At 37.4% G+C, this 25,898-nt stretch overlaps 3 protein-coding genes across 5 annotated transcripts; 1 reads left to right on the forward strand and 2 right to left on the reverse strand.

The window, feature by feature from the left end:
- The first annotated feature begins 1,216 nt into the window (after positions 1–1,216).
- On the forward strand, positions 1,217–6,408 carry LOC137952535 (FRIGIDA-like protein 3). Of its 3 annotated transcripts, XM_068799617.1 has the most exons (5): positions 1,217–1,473; positions 3,116–4,185; positions 4,396–4,568; positions 4,979–5,551; positions 6,204–6,408. In XM_068799617.1, the coding sequence occupies exons 2-4, from the start codon at positions 3,129–3,131 to the stop codon at positions 5,519–5,521; spliced, it is 1,773 nt and encodes a 590-aa protein (XP_068655718.1). In that variant the 5' UTR covers positions 1,217–1,473; positions 3,116–3,128; the 3' UTR covers positions 5,522–5,551; positions 6,204–6,408. The 3 variants fall into 3 exon arrangements, with proteins under 3 accessions (XP_068655718.1, XP_068655717.1, XP_068655716.1); XM_068799616.1 differs by lacking the exon at positions 6,204–6,408 and having other exon boundaries at positions 1,217–1,477; positions 4,979–5,765; XM_068799615.1 differs by lacking the exon at positions 6,204–6,408 and having other exon boundaries at positions 4,979–5,765.
- A 121-nt stretch (positions 6,409–6,529) lies between these two features.
- On the reverse strand, positions 6,530–11,958 carry LOC137952536 (metal transporter Nramp3.2-like). Its single transcript, XM_068799619.1, has 4 exons — positions 10,886–11,958; positions 9,331–9,467; positions 8,598–9,250; positions 6,530–7,221 (listed from the first exon to the last, which is right to left on the reverse strand). Exons 1-4 carry the CDS (start codon positions 11,458–11,460, stop codon positions 7,000–7,002), a joined length of 1,587 nt encoding a protein of 528 aa, XP_068655720.1. The 5' UTR covers positions 11,461–11,958; the 3' UTR covers positions 6,530–6,999.
- Positions 11,959–13,048: 1,090 nt separating this feature from the next.
- LOC137953973 (E3 ubiquitin-protein ligase APD1-like) lies at positions 13,049–15,908 on the reverse strand. Its single transcript, XM_068801550.1, has 5 exons — positions 15,641–15,908; positions 15,257–15,420; positions 14,634–14,688; positions 14,232–14,529; positions 13,049–13,866 (listed from the first exon to the last, which is right to left on the reverse strand). Exons 2-5 carry the CDS (start codon positions 15,338–15,340, stop codon positions 13,788–13,790), a joined length of 516 nt encoding a protein of 171 aa, XP_068657651.1. The 5' UTR covers positions 15,341–15,420; positions 15,641–15,908; the 3' UTR covers positions 13,049–13,787.
- Between the last annotated feature and the right edge of the window lie 9,990 nt (positions 15,909–25,898).

The raw sequence follows: 25,898 nt of genomic DNA on the forward strand, positions 1-25,898 counted from the left end.
GATGGGTTAAGTACTTGGTTTTTCGCACTTAACAGACCGGTCTTTTAAATTATATTGATTAGGCATTTGACACAAACTCAAATCCATCCGAAGTTAAGAATTAAGTTTGTTCCTTACAACATGCTCCTAATATCTTCTATACTTTTGATAGCAAACTGCTCTATGTTGTTATCTTTAGTTGAAATAGTGCATCATGCATAAAGTGCAAGAATGGTTGCACTTCTCTATCAACAAACGACAAGTCCTTCTCTTTGGATGGTTTTAGTTCCTTGGCGGATCCAATTGGTCTCTTTTATCTTGTTGCCTCCCTCAAATTTTCATCTTGTTTCATCTCAATTGCTTCATAGTCATCATCACCTTAGTTCCATGATGCCATGGACTCTTTCATTATGGACCTTTTTGTTATATTTGCTTCACTTTCTTGCCTTGTTGTGGATTGTTCATCTACTTCTTAACTTCTATTGGACATGTTGGTCATGCTCAATATTTAATTTCTCTCTACCCATTGTATTGTTTCATTTTTAGAACTCGGAGATTAATGCTCTTATCTTTACATTTTTTAGAACTTTTGAGATTATTATGTTCATAACTTCAACTTGGGTTGCTTAAATTTTCTAGTACTAATTCAGCATAATTTTTCAAAAAATAAGATCTTTTGTTGATTAGAATCCTTATGGAGAAAGAAAATTTTGGTTAGGTTAGAATCCTTATTTAAAAATAAGATTCTAGTTTTTTTTGTTAGCTAATCATATCGGAAATTTGTTTGGTTATTTTAGAAATTTTAAAATCGATCGGTAATCTGTTAAGCACTTAACTAATATTACCCAAAAGACTGGCTTGATAGGTAGTGGAAAGCCAAGTTACTTAACCCAGGATTATAACATAATCATCTAAATATTTTTGTTTGTCTCACTAATCACTCAATTACTTTTGAATTAATGGAGAAATAATGGAATGGTTTAGATTGGAGGTAGATTTCATGAATGGGAATTGGGAAGAATATGCTTGGTTACAGGTACAATCTCATTCCTTGAAGAGGAGAAGATAGTTCTCATATGAGAGCTCAATCAATTTTTTTTTTGTATAAAATGGGTTAGGTCGAACCGAATAAATGGGTCAGAATTGGGTCGGGTCATATTTTGTTACCATTACTCTACGCGGCCCAGATCCTATACGATGGCAACCGATAACCCGATCGGACTCTGGTACACTGCCCTAACTTCGCAGAACTGCTGTTCTTCGCCCTTTGATGCCCGGGGAATTATCTTCTCTGCCGATACGGTTGCGATAATCTGTCGTAGTTTCGTCGCCATATTCTAGAGAAATTTTGTTGGAACTTCTGGAAGCCACGGCTCTCAAGCCCTCCTAGCTTCGCTGCCATACTTCAAAGCCAAACTCGAACATCATAGAAGGAAATCGCGAGCTCAGGGTGTTTTCACGACTTGAGTTTTGTAACTCCTCATCATTTCTGAGGTTGGTGCGTAAATTTCCCAGTTTCTTCCTTTCTTTACCTTTCTTGAACTACTTTATGGCCCATTCTTGTTGAAGTTTTTTTTCTTTCTGAAAATAGTTGAAGTTGAAGATGACTTTGTTTAAAATTTTTTTATTTTAATCGCTAGCACGTCCTGGTGTTTATCTCTATGTTGTTGGGTCTGCAATACGAAGGTATACTTCGCTGTCTGGTGAAGATTTGACATGAAATATTCTGTTATCGGTAATTCGGGCATTACTTTAGGTTAGCTTATTCGTTATTCTTTTAAGTTTTGATGTGTTGAGTGCGATCCCTTTGTATTTCTGTTGAAGGAAAAAGTGCTAGATATCTGTATGGCGAGTGGGGTGCAAAAGTTTTGGTTCGTAAATATATTTATTCAAAAAAAAAAAAACTACTGGGGTGTGGATTTGGCTGGTTATTGATGTAAATATTTTATATTTTTATTCCATTTACTGGCAATGGTTTAGTAAACATTATTTTCTTTTTAGCTTGAGATGTTTCTTGATTGTTTTACTGGACCTTTAGCTGTGGCCTCATATAATTGATGCTACGGCATCTCTAGAAAATTACCTTCTATGATATAAATGGGCATCTTTAAACCATGAAGCTAGAGAAAACACGTAAATCCATTCAGCTTGGGATTTGGATTTTTTGGACTTCGTTGAAATTGTAACGTGGCCTTGTTGCTGGCATCAAAACATGCCACAATTGCCTTGCAGGTCTTGTAATCCTGGAGGCAGTTCTGCAAGTGCACTAAAGGTTGTGATGGCAAATGGTGGTTTTTAATACACTTTTAAAAAAAATTGAATATTTATATACTCTAGAATGGCATTTCAAAATTTTCACTGGGAAGGAGCTTCCTGTTTGCTCCTCAGCCTATATGATCCCGGAGAGACAATTTGATGCTCCTGATAACAAGGTTTCTAATGTTTTTTTTATGTTCTGCTGCTTTTTGTCTCTCCTTCATTCTTCTTTTGTAAAAGATGAGAAAAAGGAAGAAGTATAAAGATAAGTCACCATGACAAAATCACTGGTTATTTATGCAAATTGCTGTAGATAGGTTTTGAAGAGTATCTACAATGCCAATAAATTAACTCTATGTTATCATTTAAATGGCTAACTCGTCTTCAACAGATGCAATTTCATCGAGATAATTGCTATTATTTTCTAGAAATAGTTTTAAACAGTGTGCTCTGCTGCTGTATGGTGTATACTTTATTCAGTGAAGCAGTTGTCTCAACTCCTAATTGTCACTTTATGTCTCCTTTTGATATAGACCAAATTATAGACTGGATAGAATTGTTGAAAGAAAGTGACATAATGATACATGAGATGTGACTACAAGCTTGGTGTGCAGTTTATCTATACTTTTTCCTTGTCTCATACATTTTTATTGATGTTGATTTCAAAGAGGTTTTTATTTATATTAGCTTTTGATGATAAAACTGAATGAATGATGTCATTGTAAATAAACTAGATTTAGTGGCAATGTTAAAAATAATCATTCTTTTTTCAAAGAAGGAAAAATTTGGGTGCAGCCACCCTTGTCTAGACTTCATCCTGCTTCCTTTCCCTATCTCAATTATTTTGTCTTGTTTAATTACATCAACATCTCTCTTGCAGGTTGCGTACTCAAATGGATAATTCAAAATCAGCTGTAGCAGAAGTTCAGTCAACAACAACCATGATTGAGCAGCTTGGTGTGGTCTTTGCAGAAATTGAAACTCACAGAGAAACTTCATCTGCCTGTGTTGTTCCATGGAAAGAAATTGAAGGTTACTTTCTCGATCTTGAAAATTCATTCAAAAAGAAGCTTAGTGAGCTGGTAGAGAAAGAAAAAGCTTTGGAGGAGAAGGAAACCAAGACTTCAGAACTGCTTGCGCAGAGAGAGGCTGAAGTTGTGGCCAAGGAACAAGCTTTACTGGATCGGCTTCAAGAGCTGAAAGACTCTGCTGTCTCTGCAATATTGGAGGCCCGCTCAAAGTATGATGTTTCATCACTCGAGTCTACAAACGTAGAGGAAAATTCTGAAAAGAAGGTAAGCAGTTCCTCCAATGGAGAAGATCCTTTATCTGCTCCCGACGAGAAAACTCTTGATAACTCAGACCCACATCCTGAAGCTGTGGCTGTTGAAGTTAAGCCCCGTCCTGAGTTAATTCAACTCTGTGAACAAATGGACATGAAAGGGCTTCTGAAATTTATTTCAGAGAACCGAAACATTCTTTCTGCCATACGTGAAGAAATGCCCCTTGCACTGAAATGTGCACCTGAACCAGCTCATTTAGTACTGGGTTCATTGGAGGGATTTTACCCTCCAGACTTGACTACTTCCCATGAAGGGAACAATAGGGACGTGGCCCTGATGGGCCTGCGGAAGTCCTGCATCCTTTTGATGGAATCCGTGGCCCCACTTCTGATGGGTATGGAAACAGAACATACTGTGAGTGCTGAAATGAAGCAGCAAGCGAAGGCAATTGCTGATGAGTGGAAGCCTAAGGTGGCTAGTGAGGTGGAATTGGATGCTTCCAATGGGGGTGCACTGGAAGCCCAGGCTTTCCTTCAGCTCCTTGCAACATTTGACATTGCTGCAGAGTTTGATGAAGATGAACTTTGCAAGCTTGTCCTTGCTGTCTCCCATCGGAGGCAGACTTCTGAACTCTGTCGGTCTCTTGGCCTAACTGACAAAGTTCCAGGTTGGTATTAATTCTATCAACAGCCCTAACAAGGGTTTGTCATCCACACTGCCACACTATTAAATTTCCATAGGTTGTCCATGAGTGACATAATACTAATTTGTTTGTTTAGGCAACAAAGAGAGATTTGTTGATGAGGACCAGCTGAAATCATCATCTGGCCATTGATTTCATGCATCAGTTGTTTGATTGTGTAAGGTCCTTGTGCAGGTATTGTTGAGACATTGGTTGGCACTGGGAGGCGAATCGATGCTGTTCATTTCGTTCAAGCGTTTCGGCTTGCTGAGACATTTCCTCCCGTGCCACTTTTGAAGACATACTTGAAAGATTTGAGGAGAAATTCCCAAGGAAAGGGTGGGACTGTAGGCACAGCAAGTGTTCAGGTGAAAAACGTTATTTCTGAGCCAAAAGAAATTAAATGCATAGAAAAGATTTTATATTCAGGTTACAGTTTTTTGTTTCCTGTCTGGCTGCCCCCTACTGGGACTTTAAGCTAATGGCAAATCATCGTTGCTTGAAGGCTTGGATACCCTATCTAATGAGCAGATCGAGCTTGCTTAGGTGTTTTTTGGATACTGTGCTTTTTGAGCCTTGATCAAGTGAACAGGATCAAATAAAATTAGTATTTCATTCTTATCATGCGGCTTACAAGCTTATACTCATGTTTGCCACTTGTATCATAGGCTGCCATATGTAATTACTCAATCCCACCCATCTTTGATTTGTCACATTATTGCTGCCTATATATTCCATTTGATTCAAGTTTTACTTTTCCGCTTTTCTGTGGAAGCAGAACAATGCAAATGCACAGGAACTTGCAGCACTGAAGGCCGTGATTAGGTGCATAGATGAGTATAAGCTTGAAGGAGACTACGAACTCAGTCCCCTCCAAAAACGAGTGGCACAGTTGCAGAAAGCAAAAACTGATAAGAAAAGGATTGTTGATACAGCAAATCCTTCTCCCAAGAGACTTCGAGCAAGTGGAAGATTTGGATCCAGCAGACAGCCCCCTCCTATGTTTTTTGAGAGGGGAGGATACCATGAAGGCCCTGACAGGTACCCTGACATGGGCCCTCCTAATTATGGGTATCCACAACCTAGTCAGGCTGTGAATGGACAGCAGCCAAGTTACCAGCAATTATACTTCTATCAGGAAGAACAAGCTCCTCATGGCGTGGCTGGTCCTCCAAACTACAACAGATACCCTGGAGGTGGCTTCCAGGGAGGTGCTCCACAACCTTATTATTACCACGATGATCAAGTCTCCGCTAACCCATCGGGTGCTTCGTCGACCTATGGCAGATATACAGGAAGCGGATTGCAGCCCACCCACTAATCTGATGTCTTGCGACTTATGCCAGGATGAGTCAGACTCTGGCTTTTGCTTCCATTTTGATGCTTATCAATTGAACAATTAACTGTCTCGCTTCAGTTTCTCAAGCTGTTAAATGTCTGCTTCTTTGACTGTAATGCTTTTGGTTGCTGTAGATGCTTCCATATATCCAGAAACTGTACTTGACAAAATGAAGCTTAATCTGTCATTTTTAAAGTTTTTTTTTTCTCCTTTCGAATATAAAGAAGCCTGCATCAGTTCAAAAGATTGATACATCATTCAAACTATAAATGAAGATTTGTTTATGTTGCCTTCGTTTGCTGTAAAACGTAGAGAAGAGGGAACTCCGGCTTTTGGGGTCTTGAAAGATCAAGAAAGTTTCAGCTGTTCCTTGATCGAGTTAAACATAATCACCTTTTTTTGTTAGTGCCACTTGATTGCATTTGGTGAACAGTAAGAATTGGAATCTCTGATAGCAAGCGACCTATGAAAAGACATGTAAGAGATATACTTCAGAGTGAAATTAACGAAATTTTCAATTGGGACTAGGGACCTTTTAGCTGGTTTTAGATGACCCATTTTGTGATAAATATAATTTGATATTCTGTTTGACCAAATTATCTGTGTTTTTTTCTTGCTGGAAGTATCTGAGAAAATTTTCTGATCGATTATGTTTGTTCAACAGATTACAATTTGTCTGGATCGAAAACGATTGGAAAACCAATGCTGTGTTCAAGCTGGTTGGAAGGAAGATCCCCCTCTTACCTCTTCGCTCTGCAAAGTTCCAATAGAAAACAAATGGAGCAGAATAATATAATCGATCACTCCTCTTCCCTCAACTGTTTGGTACAATTTTTTTTCCTTGTTAGTGGGTTTAGAATTATCTAATCGATCAGTCCTCTTCCCCGAGGCTTTGTTTCTCAAGTAAGTGGGGAAGAGAAGTTACATATTGGAGTTCTGTCATTCTTTACATCATCGTCATGCAGACCCACCAAGCCTTGAGGAAATCACTGAACAAGAAAAAACTTATTAGAGATGGGGAAATGAGAGAAACGTTTCCAGGCCATGGAACAAATTTTCACTGTGGATAAGTACAAAGTTAGAGCACCGACAACTCATTATCGTAGCCACAAACATGGCCATTAATTTCAGAGTCTTATAACTACAACGACAGCTACATTAACCTTTTCTTTCACATCCAAAATACAAAAAGGTTGCCTCATCTCCATCTGTAAAATATAGCTCCCTGGTGATTATAACACTGTCAAGTATCATCCAATGCGCAGCACCGCCACCAGAGTATTATGCACATCAGCCTGGGAGCAACACCACCAACTGCTACTGGAATGAAGCACAAGAATTACTCAATCTTAGCGTGTAGAAGTGGCCCGGTAGATCGGTTACCCTACCTTACAACAGCTGAAATGTGTGCAGGCCCCCCCTCCAAATATGATCAATATTTTACAGCACTCGGTCTCGATTCAATTTCCAACATTGGAAAACATCTTGGGAAGTGTTTGAGTGAAGCAAGAAGAGAGAGTGCCATCTCGTAGAATCAAATAGATAATAAATGCCAAATATCCTGTCGTCGCTACTGCCACGGTTGAGCCCAACCATGGACCGTTAATTTCGGAGAAGAAGAAGTCCAGCAAAAGATACCCATTTATCACCATCACTAATATAGCTACTGTCCATGCCACAATCTGCAACATCAAATTCATAGTTTGTATAAGGTCGTTAAACAAACAGAGATGATTCAGTATGGAGAACAAACCATCGCATCATATGTATAATTTTACCCTAGCCAAGTAATGAGGACTGCTTACGAACAGTCTTCGAAGACGTATAACTTGTGCCTTTCATGGGCTCAATGCAAAGTTTTCATTCACCTTTCTTAGTGACATTATTTAAAATTTGAGGATGCATGCTACTGTATCCTACTTTGAGGAGCATCCTATAATATTAGTTTAACATGCACAGAAATACATATACTCAGGTGAAATCACTTGAATGACTACAAAGTTTCCTAAATTTCCTGTTTTTTGCATTCTCTTGTGTTCTGAGCAGTTCTACAAAATTTTAGAGTTAACCAACTATAGTCCTCAATATTAACCACATTGACTCTGCCCACCACTGCCCTCAATATTAAGCTACTCTGGCCAATGGAATCAGTTAATAGAACTTTTGGCAGTCGCTCTAACCATAATGGAGATCATTTCACAGTTCCAGTTCCATCTGTAGCATCTTCAGAAAAGGGAAAAGAAAAAAAAACAGGCACATACTACATTTAACACAGAAATCTCTAACAAATATTATTGACAGATACGTTGCACTAGCATAATTGTGTTCTAGATACTAAAATGTAAACATTTGAGCCATTATAGTAAAAATTTATAAAGATAAAAAACATAAAGTAGGATTAAGCATTAGAAAGGAAGGACAAAATGGCCTAAAGCTCCATGAGGAAAAAAAACTAGTAGTTACAAAAAATAAAAAAGTTTTGCCAAATTATATAGGGACCTAAAAGAGAATTTATAAAAACTCCTCTATATTGATCAATATACTGCCTATGAACTATCAGCAGGTTGGCAAACAGTTCCGCTTTCATTGTTTTCATTTCTGATGGTCTATGAGGGTGTTTAGTGATACATAAAAAGCAATACAGTAGCTGGTATATATAATCTTTTTTTTTTTTTTGAGAAAGTTATTGTTTATACATTTTCTGATTATCTTTAATTTAAAAGGCGGCTTCCAAATGAAAGGAAGAGAAGCCCATAAAATCCAGCCTTTTGAGTCAAACATGAAAGAAAATTAACACATATTGTCAATGGTCCCAACCCCTGCCAGGACCACTAAAATGAAGGCTAACCAGCAAGCTTTTAATGAAGAAAAGATAAAGAGAAGCCCATAAATTCCGGCACTTTTGAGTCAACATGCCTCCTAGGTGCCTTTCTAACGAAAGAAAGAGAAGCCCACAAATTCCAGCACTTTGGGTCAACATGAGAAGTTTTCGAAACAATTCAAGGGATTAAAAAAAAAAAGAGGCTTAGCACAAGAGAAAAGAGAAGTTAGCACTTACTTTAAGGAAACGACCAATCCGAAAAATGCCCATGATGTCCTCCTTGGACACCAAACAAAGAAGGGGGACGACTGCAAATGGAATCTGAACCGACTGAAGCACATTGAGCCACTCATTCAGAACATCCAGAGCTGAATCCGAAGTCTCAAAAACAAGTGCAACAATGATAGTGGGCACAATCGCAAAACTTCTAGTGATTAGCGACCTCATCCATTTCTTCATCCTCAGGTTGAGAAACCCTCCCATTATGAACTGGCCTGCATATGTACCTGTTATGGTGCTACTCTGTCCTGCTGCTAATAATCCAATCCCCCAAATATACAAAATAGGAAAGAGACCCCCTCCATACTTCTCTTGGAGATACTGGCCCGCATTTCCAAGACCAATAGAATCAGCTATTTCTGTTCCATAAAATCCTTTTGCAAAGACCGTAGTTACAAACAAATTGATCATGAAGGAGATTAAGAGGGCTGCAGCAGACTCAATTGAGTAGTAATTAAGAGCCTCCTGGACACGCCCCTTTTTGCTGCTGTCAATTTTTCTTGACTGTACAAGAGCAGAATGCAAGAAGACATTGTGAGGCATGATCACACAACCCACAATACCCACAGCCTGTCGAATGGTTTTTGAGCCGAGTTGTGGGACCAAAACACCTGTAGAGAGAAAAAAGGATAAGCTTTCCTTTTTGTATTATCAGTAACCTAAGCAAGGATTTTGGTTCCATAGTTGGTACCTATCAGAAGTTCCTTGCCATTGGGTTTAGTGTCACCAAACATCCAAGCAAAGGACAGAGCCATAGTAGCAATCAGAACTGCAAAAACAGCTTCTAACTTCCGCACGCCATAGTTTTCCAAAAAAAGAAAAATGAAGCTGTAAGCAATATAGAGAGCAAAAATTAGGCACAACTGGAAACAAACAAGCCAGTTAGAGTGGTTTCATAATGCAAGACAATGGAGCTGTTGGTATAAACAGTGGTATTGAGTTTAGAAATTCTTTTAGAAGACCAAAAAAATTAGACATAATAGAGGTTAAGCAAAAGAACAAGCCATTTTTTTAACTGATGGTGATATGAGTAAATTAAACAGGAAAAAATATTGATTGAAAAGAAGGGATAAAGATCTTTCAACCCCCAAGAGGCAAGGATGCACCATCAACAAAACATGGCAAAAGAACTTCTGCCACATAGTTTATTTCATTATTGTCATAGTTTATTAGACTTTAGTCCCTTATTTATTACATGTGGTCATAGGAGAGGTTTATCTGTGATTTCAGATGTATTTGAGACTTCTACATAATTATTTTGATAAACAAAATTGAACATGCAAGACCAGAATTATTTTCCAATTCTGCTCGTCCAAAAGAAGATAGTGGCTCTCTTGAAAACGCACACTGCTTTCTATCAGATCTCCTTATTCCACCCTTACTCTCTCACTTATCCTTTTTTTTATAGGTTAAACAAACAGTATCCGGAGATCCACTCTATTTATAATTATTAAATATCAAATAATCCAAGCACCACTCCACTAAATTACTCATAAAAGTGAAGCCCTGGATCAAGCAACTTGATGTATGCCCTCTTATAGAAAATGAAGTAACAGAAACAAGAGTATAGTACAAACAGCTACATAAGACAAAGCGCGCACCAGAAGCCTGAGGCACCAATGAAGCCTGAGGCACCAATGAACGTGGTACGAGAAGGAAGAAGATAAAATGTTGTAAAAAAGATATCAGGGAAAGAGAGCTTTAAGAAAATAAAATAGGAAAGACCCTATACAATTTTTTCTTTAAAAGATGGCTTTCATTACTTTGAAAAAACTTTCAGGAATTCTGAATTAAATCTAAAATACCTTCCACTTGAGGAAAACAGGAAAAGTCTTTAGACTGGATAAAAGCATTCAAACTTGAACGCAACCACAACCTGCTAGAATTTTTTTAAGAACGTAAAAGAGACAAGCACGGTGAGAATCATGCTTGAAAACACGATACTTTCATACGAGCTAAAAAATTTCTTTAGTCAAAACAGAAGCTTTCACCCTGACTAGCTTCAACAAAATATATTTAGGACAGGTAAATCTTAAAAAAAGAATATCATCACGCACTATTCGCAGTTACATTGTAGTTTTCACGTCAGCTTGTGTTGGAAGTCACATACTTTAGCTATTAATTAATCGCGTTCAGAAATCTTTAGAAACACGAAAAAGCCATCTATTTCAAGCCCTAAATAAAATATTAATGCCGAAAAGAGAAACCAATAAAGAATTACTATTACGAATGAATTTAGATCTTACCAATCAAGGGCAGTGATGACGACCCCGGCCCAGAGCGGAAGAACCCCATGGCTCAAAATCTTGATCGCAATAGCGCTCCCGATCACCTCCTGTATATCAGCTCCGATCAGCGCAATCTCGGCCATGATCCAGAGGAGGAGCCGAGCCCAGCGTGGATACTCCTCCCGGCAGAGTTCAGCGAGGTGGCGACCCGTGGCCACCCCCAAGCGAGCCGACAACAACTGAACGAGGAGACCCATGACAGTTGCCCACAAAAGAAGCCAAAGAAGCGAGTAACCTGCGACAGCCCCCGCCTGCAAATCGCCCTCCAGGTTCCCCGGATCGAGAAACGCGATGCTCATAAGAAACCCTGGCCCTGTGAAAAGCCAAAGTTTCCGCCAGGAGAATGGTGGCGTGACGGAGGGATCCCCACCGCTCTCAATGTCATCTTCGTCGCTGGTAGAGATGCGAATCTTCTCTTCCGTCTGGTAGGCGGCTTCCTCCTCGGAGGAAGAATCCTGCTCGTCGCCGGCGACTGGAGACCGGAAGGGTGGCAAAAGGCGTCTATCCTCTTCTTCCGGCTCGAGGGGAGCCATCGTGGCAAGCCCCCTGGTTCACGATCGAGCTATCCCGATCCCTGATGCCGACTGTTAGGCCGTGCCTCTACGAAGGTTTCGTGATAACAAATCTGTTACACGTAATCCCTCTCCGATTTAACAAAGACACGTCGAGAACTGCTAAGGGGCTTATTAGGGGACCCCAGCCAGAGTGAGAGACAAAAGACCCCTCTTCACAGGGGTAATTTTGACATTTCAGAAAAAAACCGTAATTGGTAAGCTTCGTCTAATCGTCTCCTGGACCACGGTGAGTGCCTCGTTTTCACCACCGGGAAGAACTCCACCGCCGTCGCCGCCAATATTCTTCTTCTCCGGCTCTCAACCCGACAAGAAGGAAAATACGATTTTCGCTCCGGTTAGAAAGAGAAGAAATTGTTGCACCTGCGATTTGAAGTTTCCAACAGAAGGAGGAACCGAGTGTCGCCGCCGGCGATTCGTAAATCTCCGTTACGGGAGAGAGCCAGACTCACAGGAGCAGAGAAGTTTGTACGTGGAAAAACACCGAAGATCAGTAGCCATTTTAAAGGGGACGATAGTGGGCCCATTGGATGTGGTAACACTACCGGCCCAAAGAATTTCAATTTATTGATATTTAATGGGCCTGAAAATTATTTTATGATATCCCTTTCACTCTTCCTAATTATGTCCTTATTTTAATTCTTCAAAATATTTTCAGTTAAAAATAAAAATAAATTTATAAAAAAATAAAAAATCGAACTAGATTATTTCTAAAATTAATTTATTTAATTTCAGTTTGCCTCAAAATAATTAAATATTTTTTAAATTATAATGAATATTTTTCTAATTATAATTGAATCAGAACCTCATTTCCGACACGTCCATGCTCGTTCCTCAACCGTGGCTTTCTCATGGGGGCACGTTCCTGTAATGCGCGGCCTACTTAATGAAAAGTGGGCACTATATACCTAATATGGTAGAGTACAAAGGGAGGTCTCTAATTACGATAGTCTTCTATTTATGTTGAGTCATTTAGTTATGTTAGGACTTGACTTTGGGCATAATTAGGACAATGGTACTTTAATTATAATTACACTCTATTATTTTTATCCGTATACTCGGATTACAACAACTCAATGAAGTTTTTCTCTTTTTCATAAATTATTATTTCTCTCAATAATCCCTTTCATTTTTGCCCTTATTACGAAGGGCTTTCAAGCTCAATCAGAGTGTGGATCTTGACTCTTTTGTTATCGTTTTGGTCATTGTTCGTACTGCTGTAGTTATCTACGCTCATCAAAAGAGAATTTTTTGTTAAATTGAATAATCTTTTATGAATGGTGCAGAAAGCAACAAGGCTTGCGTTCTGCTAGCATCAACCTAATTCCGTTTCCCACCATTCATAGTGCTGTTCCATGTAGAAGACCGAAAGGATGCGGAGTCATTTTATTCCATATGTTTTATGACAGATTCATCTTTATCTTTTCGTAAGCTCGTGGGATTTGAATAAATAGGAGTTTGCCGATTTGAATAAGAATTTTTTTACCTGGTAATGGGGTTTTAATTCGCCATTTGAGAAAGCTCTTCTTGTCTTTGTATTTACCTGGTATTAAATACACATTTTTGGCTGTCTTTGCTGCTGAGAAAAACTTGATATAGGATGTCCTCATCATGAACTCATTTTCTCCTCAGTTTGTCTTGTACAGCAGCTATGATCTGTTACAATTTTCACAGATCTGACTTTAGTACCCATCTGCTCTCTGTTCAATGGGTATTCCATCGTCTGCTCTCTCTGTTGATTGTCAGATTTTGTTTTGTATGCTTCCAGGCCTCGCTTTAATCAGCATCAACCAAGCACCAACACCCACAATGGAAAAAGGAGAGAAGACAAAAGGATTCACTGTCTCAGAGCAGTAAAAGCTGGAGGCTCAGGCGATAAGATCTACCTGCTAAGCAACTGTACAGCAAGAGTAAATAGCATCTCGGTCCCAACTCTTTTTCATTTATGGTGAATCATCATCTTCTGCCAAAAGAAAGAAAAAATGCCATTTCTGATTCATTAGTCATGGCATGAATGTCTTTTCCTGTGTTTGATTCTTCGCAGTTTTTTCTCCCCGGAAGCTTCGACGAAAGGCCCTTCCATTCTGTCACGGACCATTCGTTCTTTGTCCATATTAAGGAAGAGAACAACTCAGGAACAAACCGGAGTAAATGTGTCCAATTTCTTTCCACAGATGCATAATCTTCTTATGTTAAAACAGTTTTCGACATCTACAATCTTCTTATCTTAAAACACAGTTCACATCAGTGTCAAGAACCCTTCTGGTCAGAAAGAAATATATTCTCCTTCAAATGGCAAACAATCTTCTTACTTTATGGACGAGTCTTCTGCAAATTGGGCACACCTTGTTCTCCCCTTCCGTGATCCTAACAAAACCCATCCCATTTAGAATTACAGTAAGCAGCTTACTTTAAAAAAAGAAGAAGAAGAAGAAGAAAGAGGAGGAGCTTCTGCTGGAAAAAAAGGGAGAGGGAGGTGAGTCCCCCCTCTTTCCCTTCCTTCCTGATGATGGAAAGGGAGGAGGGGAACTCACCCCTCTCCCCCATGGAAAAATAGAAAAGAGATGGGAACCTGTTTCCGTCTCTCTCATGTGAGGTGCAAGTGAGATACTAGCAGAACTGAACCCACTAGTGATCTGGTTAGTAAAAATGAAGAGGTGCCTCCTCCCTCACATAAGCCTCACAGGAGACATATTTGTGGATGATCCAGTCTTTTTGGTATATTTACTTACTTCTGAGCACAGGTGTAGCAGGTAGCAGAGTGTCCACAGGGAATGAAGAAGCAATTTCTCCTCCCATCGTAGCAAATCACACATATCTTCCCATCATATAAGTCCATGGGAGAGTTACAACACAAGCTTGAATCTGAATCGTCTTCCATGGTTCCATATGAGCATGGAGCTTCCTTTTCTGACATTAGAGGGTTCGCCTGGCTTTCGATATCTGGTTCAGCTGCCTCCTCAGTGCCCCACTCACTGCGGAAAACACCAAGGCATTTGAAGAGGACAGATACAACAATAATAAGAAGCCCTGCAACATAAGAAGTTTTCACCACCAAAAATCAAGAATCAGGGCTGAATAAACTCCTGAAACTGAGAGAAAATATAAACATGTAAAAATTTCATTTGAGATACCTAGAATCAAGAAATAAGTAACTACTCGAGCCATAAAAGAGATCTCTATATGCCCCTGCAAGGAAGAATACATTGGAAACCCAGTTGCTATGAGAAATTCATGACAATATCAAAAGTAGGAAAATATTTATGAGAATACCAGGTTCAAAAGCTTGTTAGTGCAAAGCTTAGTTCAGAACGGAATTCACCACCTAGAGTACAGAATCTAGTGTTTGAACTCAATATTTGCACTACTGAGATTAACTGTTTCACCAAAAAAATTATCTTTTCTCACCTTATATCCTTGTGATCGGAGGAGACTAGCCCCACTGCTAATACAGATACTAGCAAATCTGAACCCTATTAAATCCTTATTCTTACTCAAAACAGTTGTAATCACTCCCTCTTTTGATTGGGAAAAAAAGGTTTGAAATAAACAGTCTATAACCTCTCCATCGAAGAACTTCTGTATAGACAAGACGCTATTCTGCAACTTTAGGAATTTGATCGCTATGGTTGGAGGTAAGTTTTCATGTTTACATTTTATATTTTGATTATGAATTTCATGATGTATGATAAAATTTTTTTTTTCTTACATGAAACTCTTAAAAATTATAAAAACGAGATGGAGTTAGAGGACACACATTATTGGTAGTAGATAAGACCAAACAGTGAACGCCATTTGCTTTAATAGTGTCATGTAGCTTTGATGGTAGATCAGGCCTCATTCTCAAGGTTATGCTTTGAATGCAAAGACACTACGAGACCACAGTTCTTGTCATCTTCCGCAATAACGTAGTAGCTTCTCCTGTCACTTGGAATAACAAAAAAAAAAAAGGAAGATTTCAAGTTAGTTTGCCACAACCATGACTAGGAGATTAAAAAAAACACCGATGAAGATTAAACTTTGCCTGAGAAAAAATTTCAGTTGAGACAGAAGAACGAGAGAGCACGACTGTATCGTAAATACTACCCAGCTGTAATATAGCTTAATGTATAGCTTAATGAATGGAAAAGAGGAAACTGACCGGTTTGTATTCCATATCAAAGCCTCTTCCCTGAACTTGTCACTTACGTAGCTTGTCTTGAAGACAGGTATCAAAGACAACGGAAATTCCTGTACTACGAGGATCATGCATGGAAGAAGGAGAAGAACGAAGGGAAAAAGCATTACATGTCACAAATACACAATATCAGGGGAATGAGCGAGCGAGCGAGAGGCCAGAAAATTTGATAAGAAGCGATAGCTCGAGAGTGTAGAGAAGAGTGAGGAGGATTCATGAACGGTAATGGGTAATTAAGTGGAAGCAAAAAATGAAGCAGCAGGTCTTCGAAACGGGGGAAGAGAGGGACGATGGAAGACCGGTAGCTGGTATGTGTGCACAGCTGACTGGTTTTTGATCTGGAGATGGGCGGGAGAGACGGAACGGTAGGTGTGGCAGGGAAATACTTAAATAAGGCCAGGGAATAGGGATCCCCACCCCTTTAACCCTTCTCCAATGGGGAGAGATCTTCCACTCTCAGCCATTTATGGCAGCACCCAGCACACACCCCACCCCCGGGGCGCAATAGGTTGTAAATGGTGACCAAAGGGAGGGATCAGGTTTGGTTGAACTAAAATTAATTTATTGATTTATGTAAATCAAGAATTTAAATATTATGGAATTGTTATCATTAGGCTGATCAGGCTCATTTTCTTCTTCTATATCGTATGCTCATATTTGATTAATTATCCAATTAGTGTTTCTAAAACAGGCTTAGTTGGGTGTTCAAGAAGAAGAGAACCCTAACTTTTATGTGAAAAAAAACTATAAAGTAATAGATACAATGGTGTTGTAGAAAAGATATAAGGGACTAAAGTAATTTTTAACGGACCCCTAGAAAAGAAAAAAAAAGAATTTGACCATTATTAATCCCAAAAAATAGTTAGTAAAAATAAGATAATGATCAAATTCTCATTTTCACTAACTGTTTTTTGGAATAATAATAGTCAAATTCTAATTTTTTTTTCCATGGGGTTCCAAACAAACCCTTAGGCTCTAACAACTCGTTTTAATTTGATCATCAGATTTGATCTATATTTTCTTTTTTTTTCATGGGGTTCCAAACAAACCCTTAGGCTCTAACAATTGGTTTTAATTTGAACATCAAATTTGATCTATTTATCCAAGTTTGTGCCTCATCTAAATTTGATGAAGGTTGCAACACTAGACACGACCTATACAAAATCAGTCATACACTTTGAATTATTACTTTACACAATATACTTTGTTAGGAATTAGACGCCCAAATTCCAAACTAACAAGATCAATAATAATAAATGTGGAAGAAAGAAAAACAAACACCAAGATTTATACAGGTTCGGCTCAAGGTGAGACTATATCCTGTCTTGCGTTGTTGCAATAATCCACTATAAAGATGAAACACTTAGAGATGTTTTCTCTACATATAATGAGAAAATTAGGGTAACCGCTTTACAAGACTAAAATTTCCAAACTACCCTTAATAAAACAACAGTTAATATATCGTGGACCAGAGCCCCCACACCCCCGAAAGGGGGGCTTCCCGACCCATGACGACCTTACGGTGAAGGTCGATCCGCGTACCGACTCAGCATAGGGCATTGATTTGGCTCCACAATTAACAATCTCCCACTTGGAGACTAATCCATCATCAATATCTCCTCTGTAGCTATAATAGCTTCTCAATCCTCAAGGAGAAGTCCAACTGAAGTTGCACACAACTTCAGTTTCTCAATCGTAATAGTTTTTGTCAACATATCAGTCGGATTTTGACTTCCTTGAATCTTCTCAAGTGCTAAGACTTCATCATCCAGAGCCGATCTGATGAAGTGATAACACACCTGTATGTGCTTTGTTCTAGCATGATAAATAGGATTCTTGGCTAAATGAACAACACTCTGATTGTCACAGTATAACACATTCTTTTCATACATGAGACCTAATTTTTCCCAGAAAAACTGTAGCCATACCATCTCTTTGCTGGCTTAAGTCACGACGATATATTCTGCCTCAGTAGTGGAAAGAAGAATTATCTTTTGCAACTTAGAGACCCAGCTAACTGATGTAGCACCCAATGTGTATACATATCCAGTGGTACTCTTCCTGCCATCAATGTCTTCAGCCATGTCAGCATTTACATAACCCTGTAAGCCCAAGTCTGACTTTCTGAAACATAAAGCTAAGTCTGTAGTGCCTCTCAAATACCTGAGAATCCACTCCACTTCTGCTCTGTAGAAGGTGACTGATCCTTAGATAACCTAAAGTGACTAGCTAAAGGAGTACTCACTGGTTTTGCGTCATTCATGTTGAACATGCTCAATACCTTCTTCACATATTCTTCTTGTGAAGGTTTCAAGACATCAATATTTCTAATAATCATTATCCCAAGGATTTGTTAAGGATTTGTTTTGCAGCACCCAAATCGTTCATTGAAAATTTCATGGACAACTCCCTTTTTAACTTATCGATCTCCTGTTTGCAAAAACCTGTTATCAACATGTCATCAACATATAGCAGTAAAATGATGTAGGAGTCATCAAGCTTCTTCACATAACAACAATGATCCGCCTGGTACCTTAAGAAACTATTACTACTCATAAAGGTGTCAAACTTCTTATGCCATTGTCTTGGAGTTTGTTTAAGACCATACAAGCTCTTTTGAAGTTTACATACCATTTTCTCCTTGAGCTTTGAAACCCTATGGTTGCATCATGTAAAATTTTTCCTCCTAATCACCTAAAAGAAAGGTTGTCTTTACATCCAACTGCTCTAAGAGCAAGACTTCCTTCGTAACTAGTCCAAGCACTAATCTAATAGTAATCAATTTCATTACTGGAGAGAAAATCTAAATATAGTCAATGCCTTTTTTTTTGTTGAAAGCCCTTTACCACCAGTCTTGCCTTGTACCAGCGTAAGGCGTTGATTAGACTCTACAACTTAGCATCTTAGGTAGCCTAGCGAACTATTGTAAGTCCTTTTATGGGCAAATTGCTATAGTTGGCCTTTGTGGCCTCTTATTGTAAATGTCTTTTAGCTTCTTATATAGTGGATAGAGTGAATGTAGCAAGCTGAGTTTGGATTGTGAACCAATATGATATCCTTGTGTTTTTATTGGTATTGATATTTTACTTATTAAAAATTTAATTTTATATTATTTTTCAATTGGACTTGAAAAGAGTTTAAAATGCTAATTATTATTCAAAATCCCATTCAAACCTCTCTAGGTTTGTGCCCCATGAAGCCTAACAAATGGACTAGTGGAGAAGAGTCATGGCTCATGTGGAATGGCTTGGTTGGCTAACCTAAAGATGGCTAAGATGGAATGGAACTTTATCTAAGTACCTTGGTTGGAGAGAACCTCCTCTAGATGGCTGATCACCTTTGATCCATTATTAATTTTTAATTGCTTGGGTGTTGGCAACTTTTGTAATCAAGTTTTTCTCATTGGTTTCAAAAGTCAATTACAATATAAGGAGGCAAAGGCCACAACAACAACGACCCTCAAAGGTTTTATAAGACAACCAATGCCTATTAGATAGTGAATATAAAACTTACTGCAACACCAACAATTCAATCACAACCAAAAAGGTTTTACAAGATATGTCAATTCAGGTTTAGACAAGCTTACACAAAGCATGTCCAATAACAATTGCATGAGTTGCTTTTAGAGATTAAGCAAAATAAATGCTTCTAGATATGCATATATTAGCAAGAAAGATTAAAATTGATTACACCTAGACCTACTAGCGCCATCCAAATGCGAGGAGCCACTCAAGACAATGATGACTAAAGTGATTTGAAACTTTCTAAAACTTTATGAAAATCAATCAATGATAAAAAAATGTACCCCCTTATTAAATCAGCTCAACGGAGTAAATATGTAAAATTATGAGCTTGGAAACGATTATTGAATGTAATTGATTATTTGAAAATCAAGTGACAAAGGTTTAACGTGAAATCAAATAAGTACCAAGATTTAAAAATGAAATATTTGTTGTAATTAGCCTTTTGAAACCTTGAAGGAATGGCCTTTGAATCATCAATTTGATCTCCACAAAAGATTTTCTAAGTGTGATAGTGCTTTGGGGTACTTCTTAGTCATTTAGTCACTTTGAAATGTGGTAGAAAATGTCTTAAATAATAGAAGTGTAATGTTCAAAATAGAGTAGTTGGGTTTGGAAAATGACCTTTTGTCATTTTACAAAATCCGTTAAATCTTCCATAAACACAATGGTAGGTCATTGACAAAGTTTAGAGACCTATTTTGGACAAATCAAAGCTCCAAATCTCGTTCTTTAGCTTTTTGCGCAATCACTATTCCAATGGTCTTGCCATTTTTTTAACAGCCTCTTGCCTAGAGCCTTTTGTTTGAATAGACTTGGAATTTCAGCTCTCTATTGAAGGCACTATTTAAATCCTCAGAAGAATATTTTAGTCCATCTTCTACAACTCTTCATGCAATGCACTATTTAAATACATGGAGAACCATTCGAATAGTCTTCTTTTCCAACTTTTTTGTTGAATCCATCATTCTAATACTTGATGCTCTATTCAAATGGTTTATATCACAATCAAGACAGGTGAAATTATACCAAATTTCAAGGGATCTCGATTAAGTTAGAGAGTCTTCTAAAGAATGAACTTTCCTTCTATAAATTTGGTGCCAACTATCATTCAACTCCAGCCTTTACTTCCCTTTTGTTCTCTTGAATTTTTAGTCAAGTAAATCCATAACTCTATCTCAATGTGGAATACTTCCAATGTGAGAAAAAAAACATGTTATCTTCTTCAAAAACTTTGAACCATAACTTCAACAACAACAAACATAAAAGGTACTTCAACCTTAAGGACTTTTAACCCCTGCAAGCATAACCTTTTTTTTATCATAAAACCATAAAACTAATAATAAAATGGCATGGCCTCATTCAACAAACAATAACCAGCATTCCACCAGCAACAACATCATGAAAAATTTCCAAAGAGAGCATGGATTGAACACATTGAAAAACTACGAGGTTGAAGTAAACATATAAGATACGGTAGTTCTAACTTTTCTAAACAACCCATGCTAAAAAACATCCAACTTTCTAAGACATGCACCAACAACCATCTTCAAGAACAAAAATAAGAAGAAAGACTTATCTTTTATGAGGCAAAAGACTCAAGATCAATCCTTTGATCAACACCTCAAATCCATCGAGGAGATTAATAAAAAAACTCAATCAATCAACACCATAACTTTGGGATCCTAAACCTAATGTTCTGATAACGTGTTAGATTTAGGATACCTTGCTGTTTTTAGCAAACGAACTAGATTAAAGGTGAAGAGAGTAACGAGGGAGAGAGAGAAAGAAGGGATGAATAAGTGAAAGGACAAGGAGAAGGAGAGAGTAAGAGAGGTCGGCTAACAGAGAGAGAGAGAGAGAGAGAGAGAGGAAAGAGGATTAGGTTAAGTGACATCCTAATCCTTGTCCTCAATATGTATTTATAATAATGAGAAATTTAATAATTACATCAATACCCTTTACCATGAGAAGGGAGGAGAAAAATAAAAAAATTAAAGATAATTAACATCATGCCACTATAACTCGAGCTTATCTTCCAACACTTGCGAAATTGATATCTCCATCTAAAAAACACAGATAGATAATTGGTTTGATAAGGTAGAAAATAGAATTACAGATATTTATTTTGACATATAAATCTCTATATAAAGTCTCGTTCTTGATGGCATGAAGCAGTTGAAAAATTGAAGCTTTCTGTTGTTGCTCGAATCTTTCTTGCTACTTGACCTTTGTTACTTCAAATATCAGTTTCTTTTTGTAGAAAATTCTGATTGCCAAAATTTATTTTGATTTGGAATTTTGACTCAAAGATCTTTTCGTCAATATATAATTTGAAATATGAAAATTTTATTATAGAGGTGTGAACACCAAGAAAACAATGGGTACAGGGACAAGAGAGAAAGAAAAATGATAGAATATGAAATTAAACTACTAGAGATGATAGATAAAAAACGATCACATTATCTTTGTGGGTTGACCGAATTAACTCACAAAACCTACTCTGATACCATATTAAATTTTTGGAACAGAGAAATACTCCACTAGCTTGTTGTAATTTGAGTATATGAGCCTCTATTTATAGTAGATGAAATAAGTAGAATCTAATTATAATTAAACTTCCCTTATCCTAATTACACCCAAAGTTAAACACTAAAAGATAAGTCCTAGAATAATTAAACAACTGAACATAAACAAGAGATTAACATAACTAAAACACCTTTAACTAAGACTCTTCGGTGAGACCTCCTTCCATATAAATTATGGCTATGTGAGAGTTCTTACTGTAAAAATCATGTAAGACTCTTCCATATCTGCACTGCAACACATTAGGTACAAGATCAAAGGGTACTTAAGGAGAGGGAGGATAACCAACCTCAGAAACTCCCATAGATGGCACTAGCGATGGTGGAGGCAATGGAGCAATGACCTTGTTAAATGTTGTAGATGCGGAAGTGTCACTACGCTCATAGCATGACACAATAGGCTTAGACATATTTGGAAAAGTAGCAGCCTTTGATTGAATGGAGTTGAATGATTCATCCTCAAAAAGGTAATGTTTGCATTAATGGAGATTTTCCACAAGAGATGGGTGAGAGGAAAAAAATTCCCTTTTGAGACTCAAAAATAAAAGCTCTTCCATAAAATTTATTAAATCCCTTTTGAATCTCAAAAATAAAAGCTCTTTCACTTAAGAGCTCTTATATCAAATTTATTTACGCTCGAAGTCAAACAATGGACAAAACAAACATAGCTAAATACTCAATAAGGTAGAGGGAAAAGGGTTATTGTCAAAAAATAAGGTGTTATATGGGGTTTCAATATTAATGACTCTAGAGGGCATCCTATTAATGAGTTAGCGTACCATGAGAACTACATATGGCCTGTAAAACTAAGGGATGCAAATGGACAAAACAACAAAGCCCAAACAAGTTCAAGTACATGTTTGTTTTTATGTTCAACCACACCATGCTATTGAGGCGTAGACACACGATGTGTGGTGGAATGCCATTTTTATCACAAAAAATGTAAATTATGATAATAATTATTCTTAGGCCTCATCTAAACAAATTTTTTGACTTTGGTACTAAATGTTGAGAGGGAGAAGTAAAGTGTACTACTAATGGTGCTAGTTTTGACCTATAGTAATGCATGTCCAAGACTTTCCGAGTGTATTAACCTAAGGTGCTACCCAGAGAGCCAAGCCTTCTAAATACAACCAAGTATTTCTCAAATCAACAATGAATAGCAGTCGATTGCAAGATAAGTTGGATCAAGGCAAGTTGAAATATCTATAAACTGGTTGAAGAGTGAAGCAAGAACATTGTTGAATCCTCCTTATTTTAGGTTGTATCCAACTTTTTCCACATAAAGTATTCAAATAGTCTTTTTTTTTGCAATTTTTTTGTTGAATCCTCCTTATTTTAGGTAAGGAGGATTATATCACAATCTTCTTTAGCCCCTTAAAGCATTGACCGATATCACACTTAAGGAGTTTATGAATCCTTTCGAGGTAAGTCCATCTTCCCCTCTTGTATTTGGTCTACCATTTGATACTAGGCCCATAGCTCTTCAAAAGGAACCTAGGACTTGTATTAGGTCCTCTACTTCTCATCCTATATCAAATTTTGTTTCTCATCATCGTTTATCTTCTTGTTGCTATCAATTTCTTGCATCTTTCTCTTCTATATCTGTTGTACAGTTGCTTCAGGAGGCTCTGAGACATCCGGGGATGGAAGGAGGCAAAGGAAGAGGAAATAAATGCATTATATGAGATGGTTATGTGGGCTATAAATGGGTTTTTACTATTAGGTACAATCCAGATGGTTATGTGGTTCGCCTGAAAGCTCATCTAGTTGCAAAGGGTTATATGTAGTGCTATGGAGTAGATTATGAGGAAAATTTCTCCCCTGTGGCCAAGTTAAATTTGATAAAAATCTTATTATCACTCACGGCTAATTCCTCTTGGTCAGTATAACAATTAGATGTGAAGAATGCATTTTTAAATGGTGATATTAAGGAAAAAAATTATATGCATCAACCACTTGGATTTGTGGTTGAGGGGGAGTCAATATGCAGATTAAGGAAATCTTTATATGGCTTAAAATAGTCTCCTCGGTCTTGGTTTGACAAATTTAGCCAAACAATGTTGCGGTTCGGATTCAATCGATGTGCAACATATCATTTTGTCTTTGTCAAGAATACCTTAAAGGGAAGTGTATTAATGGTGGTTTATGTCGATGATATTATCTTGATTGGTAGTGATGTAGAGAGTATAAAAAAATCAAAGAGAAAATATGCAAAGAATTCAAAACAAAAGATCTTAGACTTCTGAAATATTTTCTGGGTATTAAGGTCTTCCAGTCAAAGCATGAGATCATCTTATCTCAAATGAACTATATTCTTGATCTACTTGAGGACAAATGAATGATGGGATGTCAACCAGTAGATACTCCTATGGATGCTAACACAAGTTATGTGCAAGCTCTAGTGAAAATGTTGATATAGGTAAATATCAAAGACTTGTGGGAAAACTTATTTACTTCACAATGAATAGATCAAATATATCATATGCAGTAAGTGTGGTTAGTCAGTATATGCATAAATCACAACTTACCCAATCGTTCGCTTTGGAGATGATCCTTAGGTATTTAGAAGGAGCTCCAGGGAAGAGATTTTTGTATAAAAATCATGGTCACTTCAACATTGAAGGTTTTGTAGATGCCAATTGGGTTGGATCACCTGATGACAAGATGTCCACTTTTAGGTATTACACTTTAGTTGAAGAAAACTTGGTTACATGAAGGAGTAAACAGTAAAATATTGTTACAAGATCCAGTGCATAAACATAATACAGAGTTATGGCCCATGCAGTCAGTGAGCTTCTATGGATCAAATCCCTCCTTACTGAATTAGGGTTCCACAAAGAATCCCTTATGGAACTATATTGTGATAACCAAACAACTATCCATATTGCTTCAAATCCAATCTTCTACGAAAGAATAAAACATATTGAGGTAGATTCCCACTTCATATGAAAAGATTTCAAGCCTGTGTTTTATCTCTTAGACATGTCTCATCTCAAGGATAGGTGGCAAACATACTTATAAAACCAATCACATCCAAGATCCAGACAACTATATGCAACAAGCTAGGTATCTACGATGTTTTCTCTCCCCCGGCTTGAGGGAGAGTATTGGAAGAAAAGCTTGAGTTATAGTGGCATGATGTAAATTATCTTTGATTTTTGTCATTTTCCCTCCCTTCTTAGGGTAAAAGGTATTGATGTAATTATTAAAATTCTCATTATTATAAATATATATTGAGGACGAGGATTAGGACGTCATTTAACCTAATTCGCATTCCCTCCTCTCTCACTCTCACACTCTTAGCCGACCTCTCCTACTCTCTTCTTCTCCTTCTCCTTTCACTTGTTCATTTCTTCTTCTTCTTCTCTCTCTCTCTCTCTCTCTTTCATTACTCTCTTCACCCTTAATCTAGTTAGTTTTTTACAAACATCATGGGATCGTAAATCAAAACAACAAGGCTCAATGGTCATGTTGGTCAAAGAAGAAAGAGTACTCAATTCGGCTAGATTACATAGTCCAAAATCTACTAGGTTCTTTCTCTCAAAATAACCTTATTTTGCGAGGAAAAATTGTACTTGAATGAAAGGTATCAAAGACTAGTTGCATAAAGAGTAAGTTTTATGTCAATCTGATCTATCTATAAGGAGATATTCACATTGGAGTCTACAAAGGTTAAAGTACATGATAAAGAAAGTAAAGAGGTCATAACAATTCAAGAACGAAGTTTTTTATGTCAAAATAGGTATCATAAGAAAAAAACAATTTTTTTATTCTAACCTATATTATGGGAGATTGATATCATAAGTACTAAAGGTCAATTCTACCAAAAATCTTTTATTTGTCCTATTTTAGCTCTTATTATCTCTCCATGCATTGGCGTGAATTGAGTTTTCTTTTCTCATAGAATCCTATTTTTTTAGCCAAATTTTTCTTCTAATTAAAGTGTTTTGACCAGAATTAATCGCTCCATGATCTTCTCCTTCAATGTGTGTAAAAATTTCTTGCTTCAATGTTGTTTTCAAGTTTTACGTTTTTGTTTCTTGGTAGTGTATCTTACGCATCGTCAACTCCAAAAATTGTGAACAAATCCCTTCCCCCCAAAAAAGTTATACT

Source organism: Aristolochia californica, unplaced genomic scaffold (assembly GCF_029961685.1).
Source record: "Aristolochia californica isolate CCGP_79_NKW_82.1479 unplaced genomic scaffold, dmAriCali1.0.hap1 SCAF_16, whole genome shotgun sequence".
Classification (NCBI taxonomy): domain Eukaryota; kingdom Viridiplantae; phylum Streptophyta; class Magnoliopsida; order Piperales; family Aristolochiaceae; genus Aristolochia; species Aristolochia californica.

Bases quoted from the DNA above. Each gene is read 5' to 3' on its own strand.
- LOC137952535 (XM_068799617.1), top strand. From the start codon at position 3,129: ATGGATAATTCAAAATCAGCTGTAGCAGAAGTTCAGTCAACAACAACC. The intron at 4,186-4,395 runs GTTGGTATTAAT...GTCCTTGTGCAG, and splicing joins CCTAACTGACAAAGTTCCAG to GTATTGTTGAGACATTGGTT. The intron at 4,569-4,978 runs GTGAAAAACGTT...CTGTGGAAGCAG, and splicing joins TAGGCACAGCAAGTGTTCAG to AACAATGCAAATGCACAGGA.
- LOC137952536 (XM_068799619.1), bottom strand. From the start codon at position 11,460: ATGGCTCCCCTCGAGCCGGAAGAAGAGGATAGACGCCTTTTGCCACCC. The intron at 9,468-10,885 runs GTAAGATCTAAA...TATTGCTTACAG, and splicing joins GTCATCACTGCCCTTGATTG to CTTCATTTTTCTTTTTTTGG. The intron at 7,222-8,597 runs GTAAGTGCTAAC...TTGATGTTGCAG, and splicing joins GGATTGGTCGTTTCCTTAAA to ATTGTGGCATGGACAGTAGC.
- LOC137953973 (XM_068801550.1), bottom strand. From the start codon at position 15,340: ATGAGGCCTGATCTACCATCAAAGCTACATGACACTATTAAAGCAAAT. The intron at 14,689-15,256 runs GTGTGTCCTCTA...TCTTCCTTGCAG, and splicing joins TCTTATCTACTACCAATAAT to GGGCATATAGAGATCTCTTT. The intron at 14,530-14,633 runs GTATCTCAAATG...CTTATGTTGCAG, and splicing joins TACTTATTTCTTGATTCTAG to GGCTTCTTATTATTGTTGTA.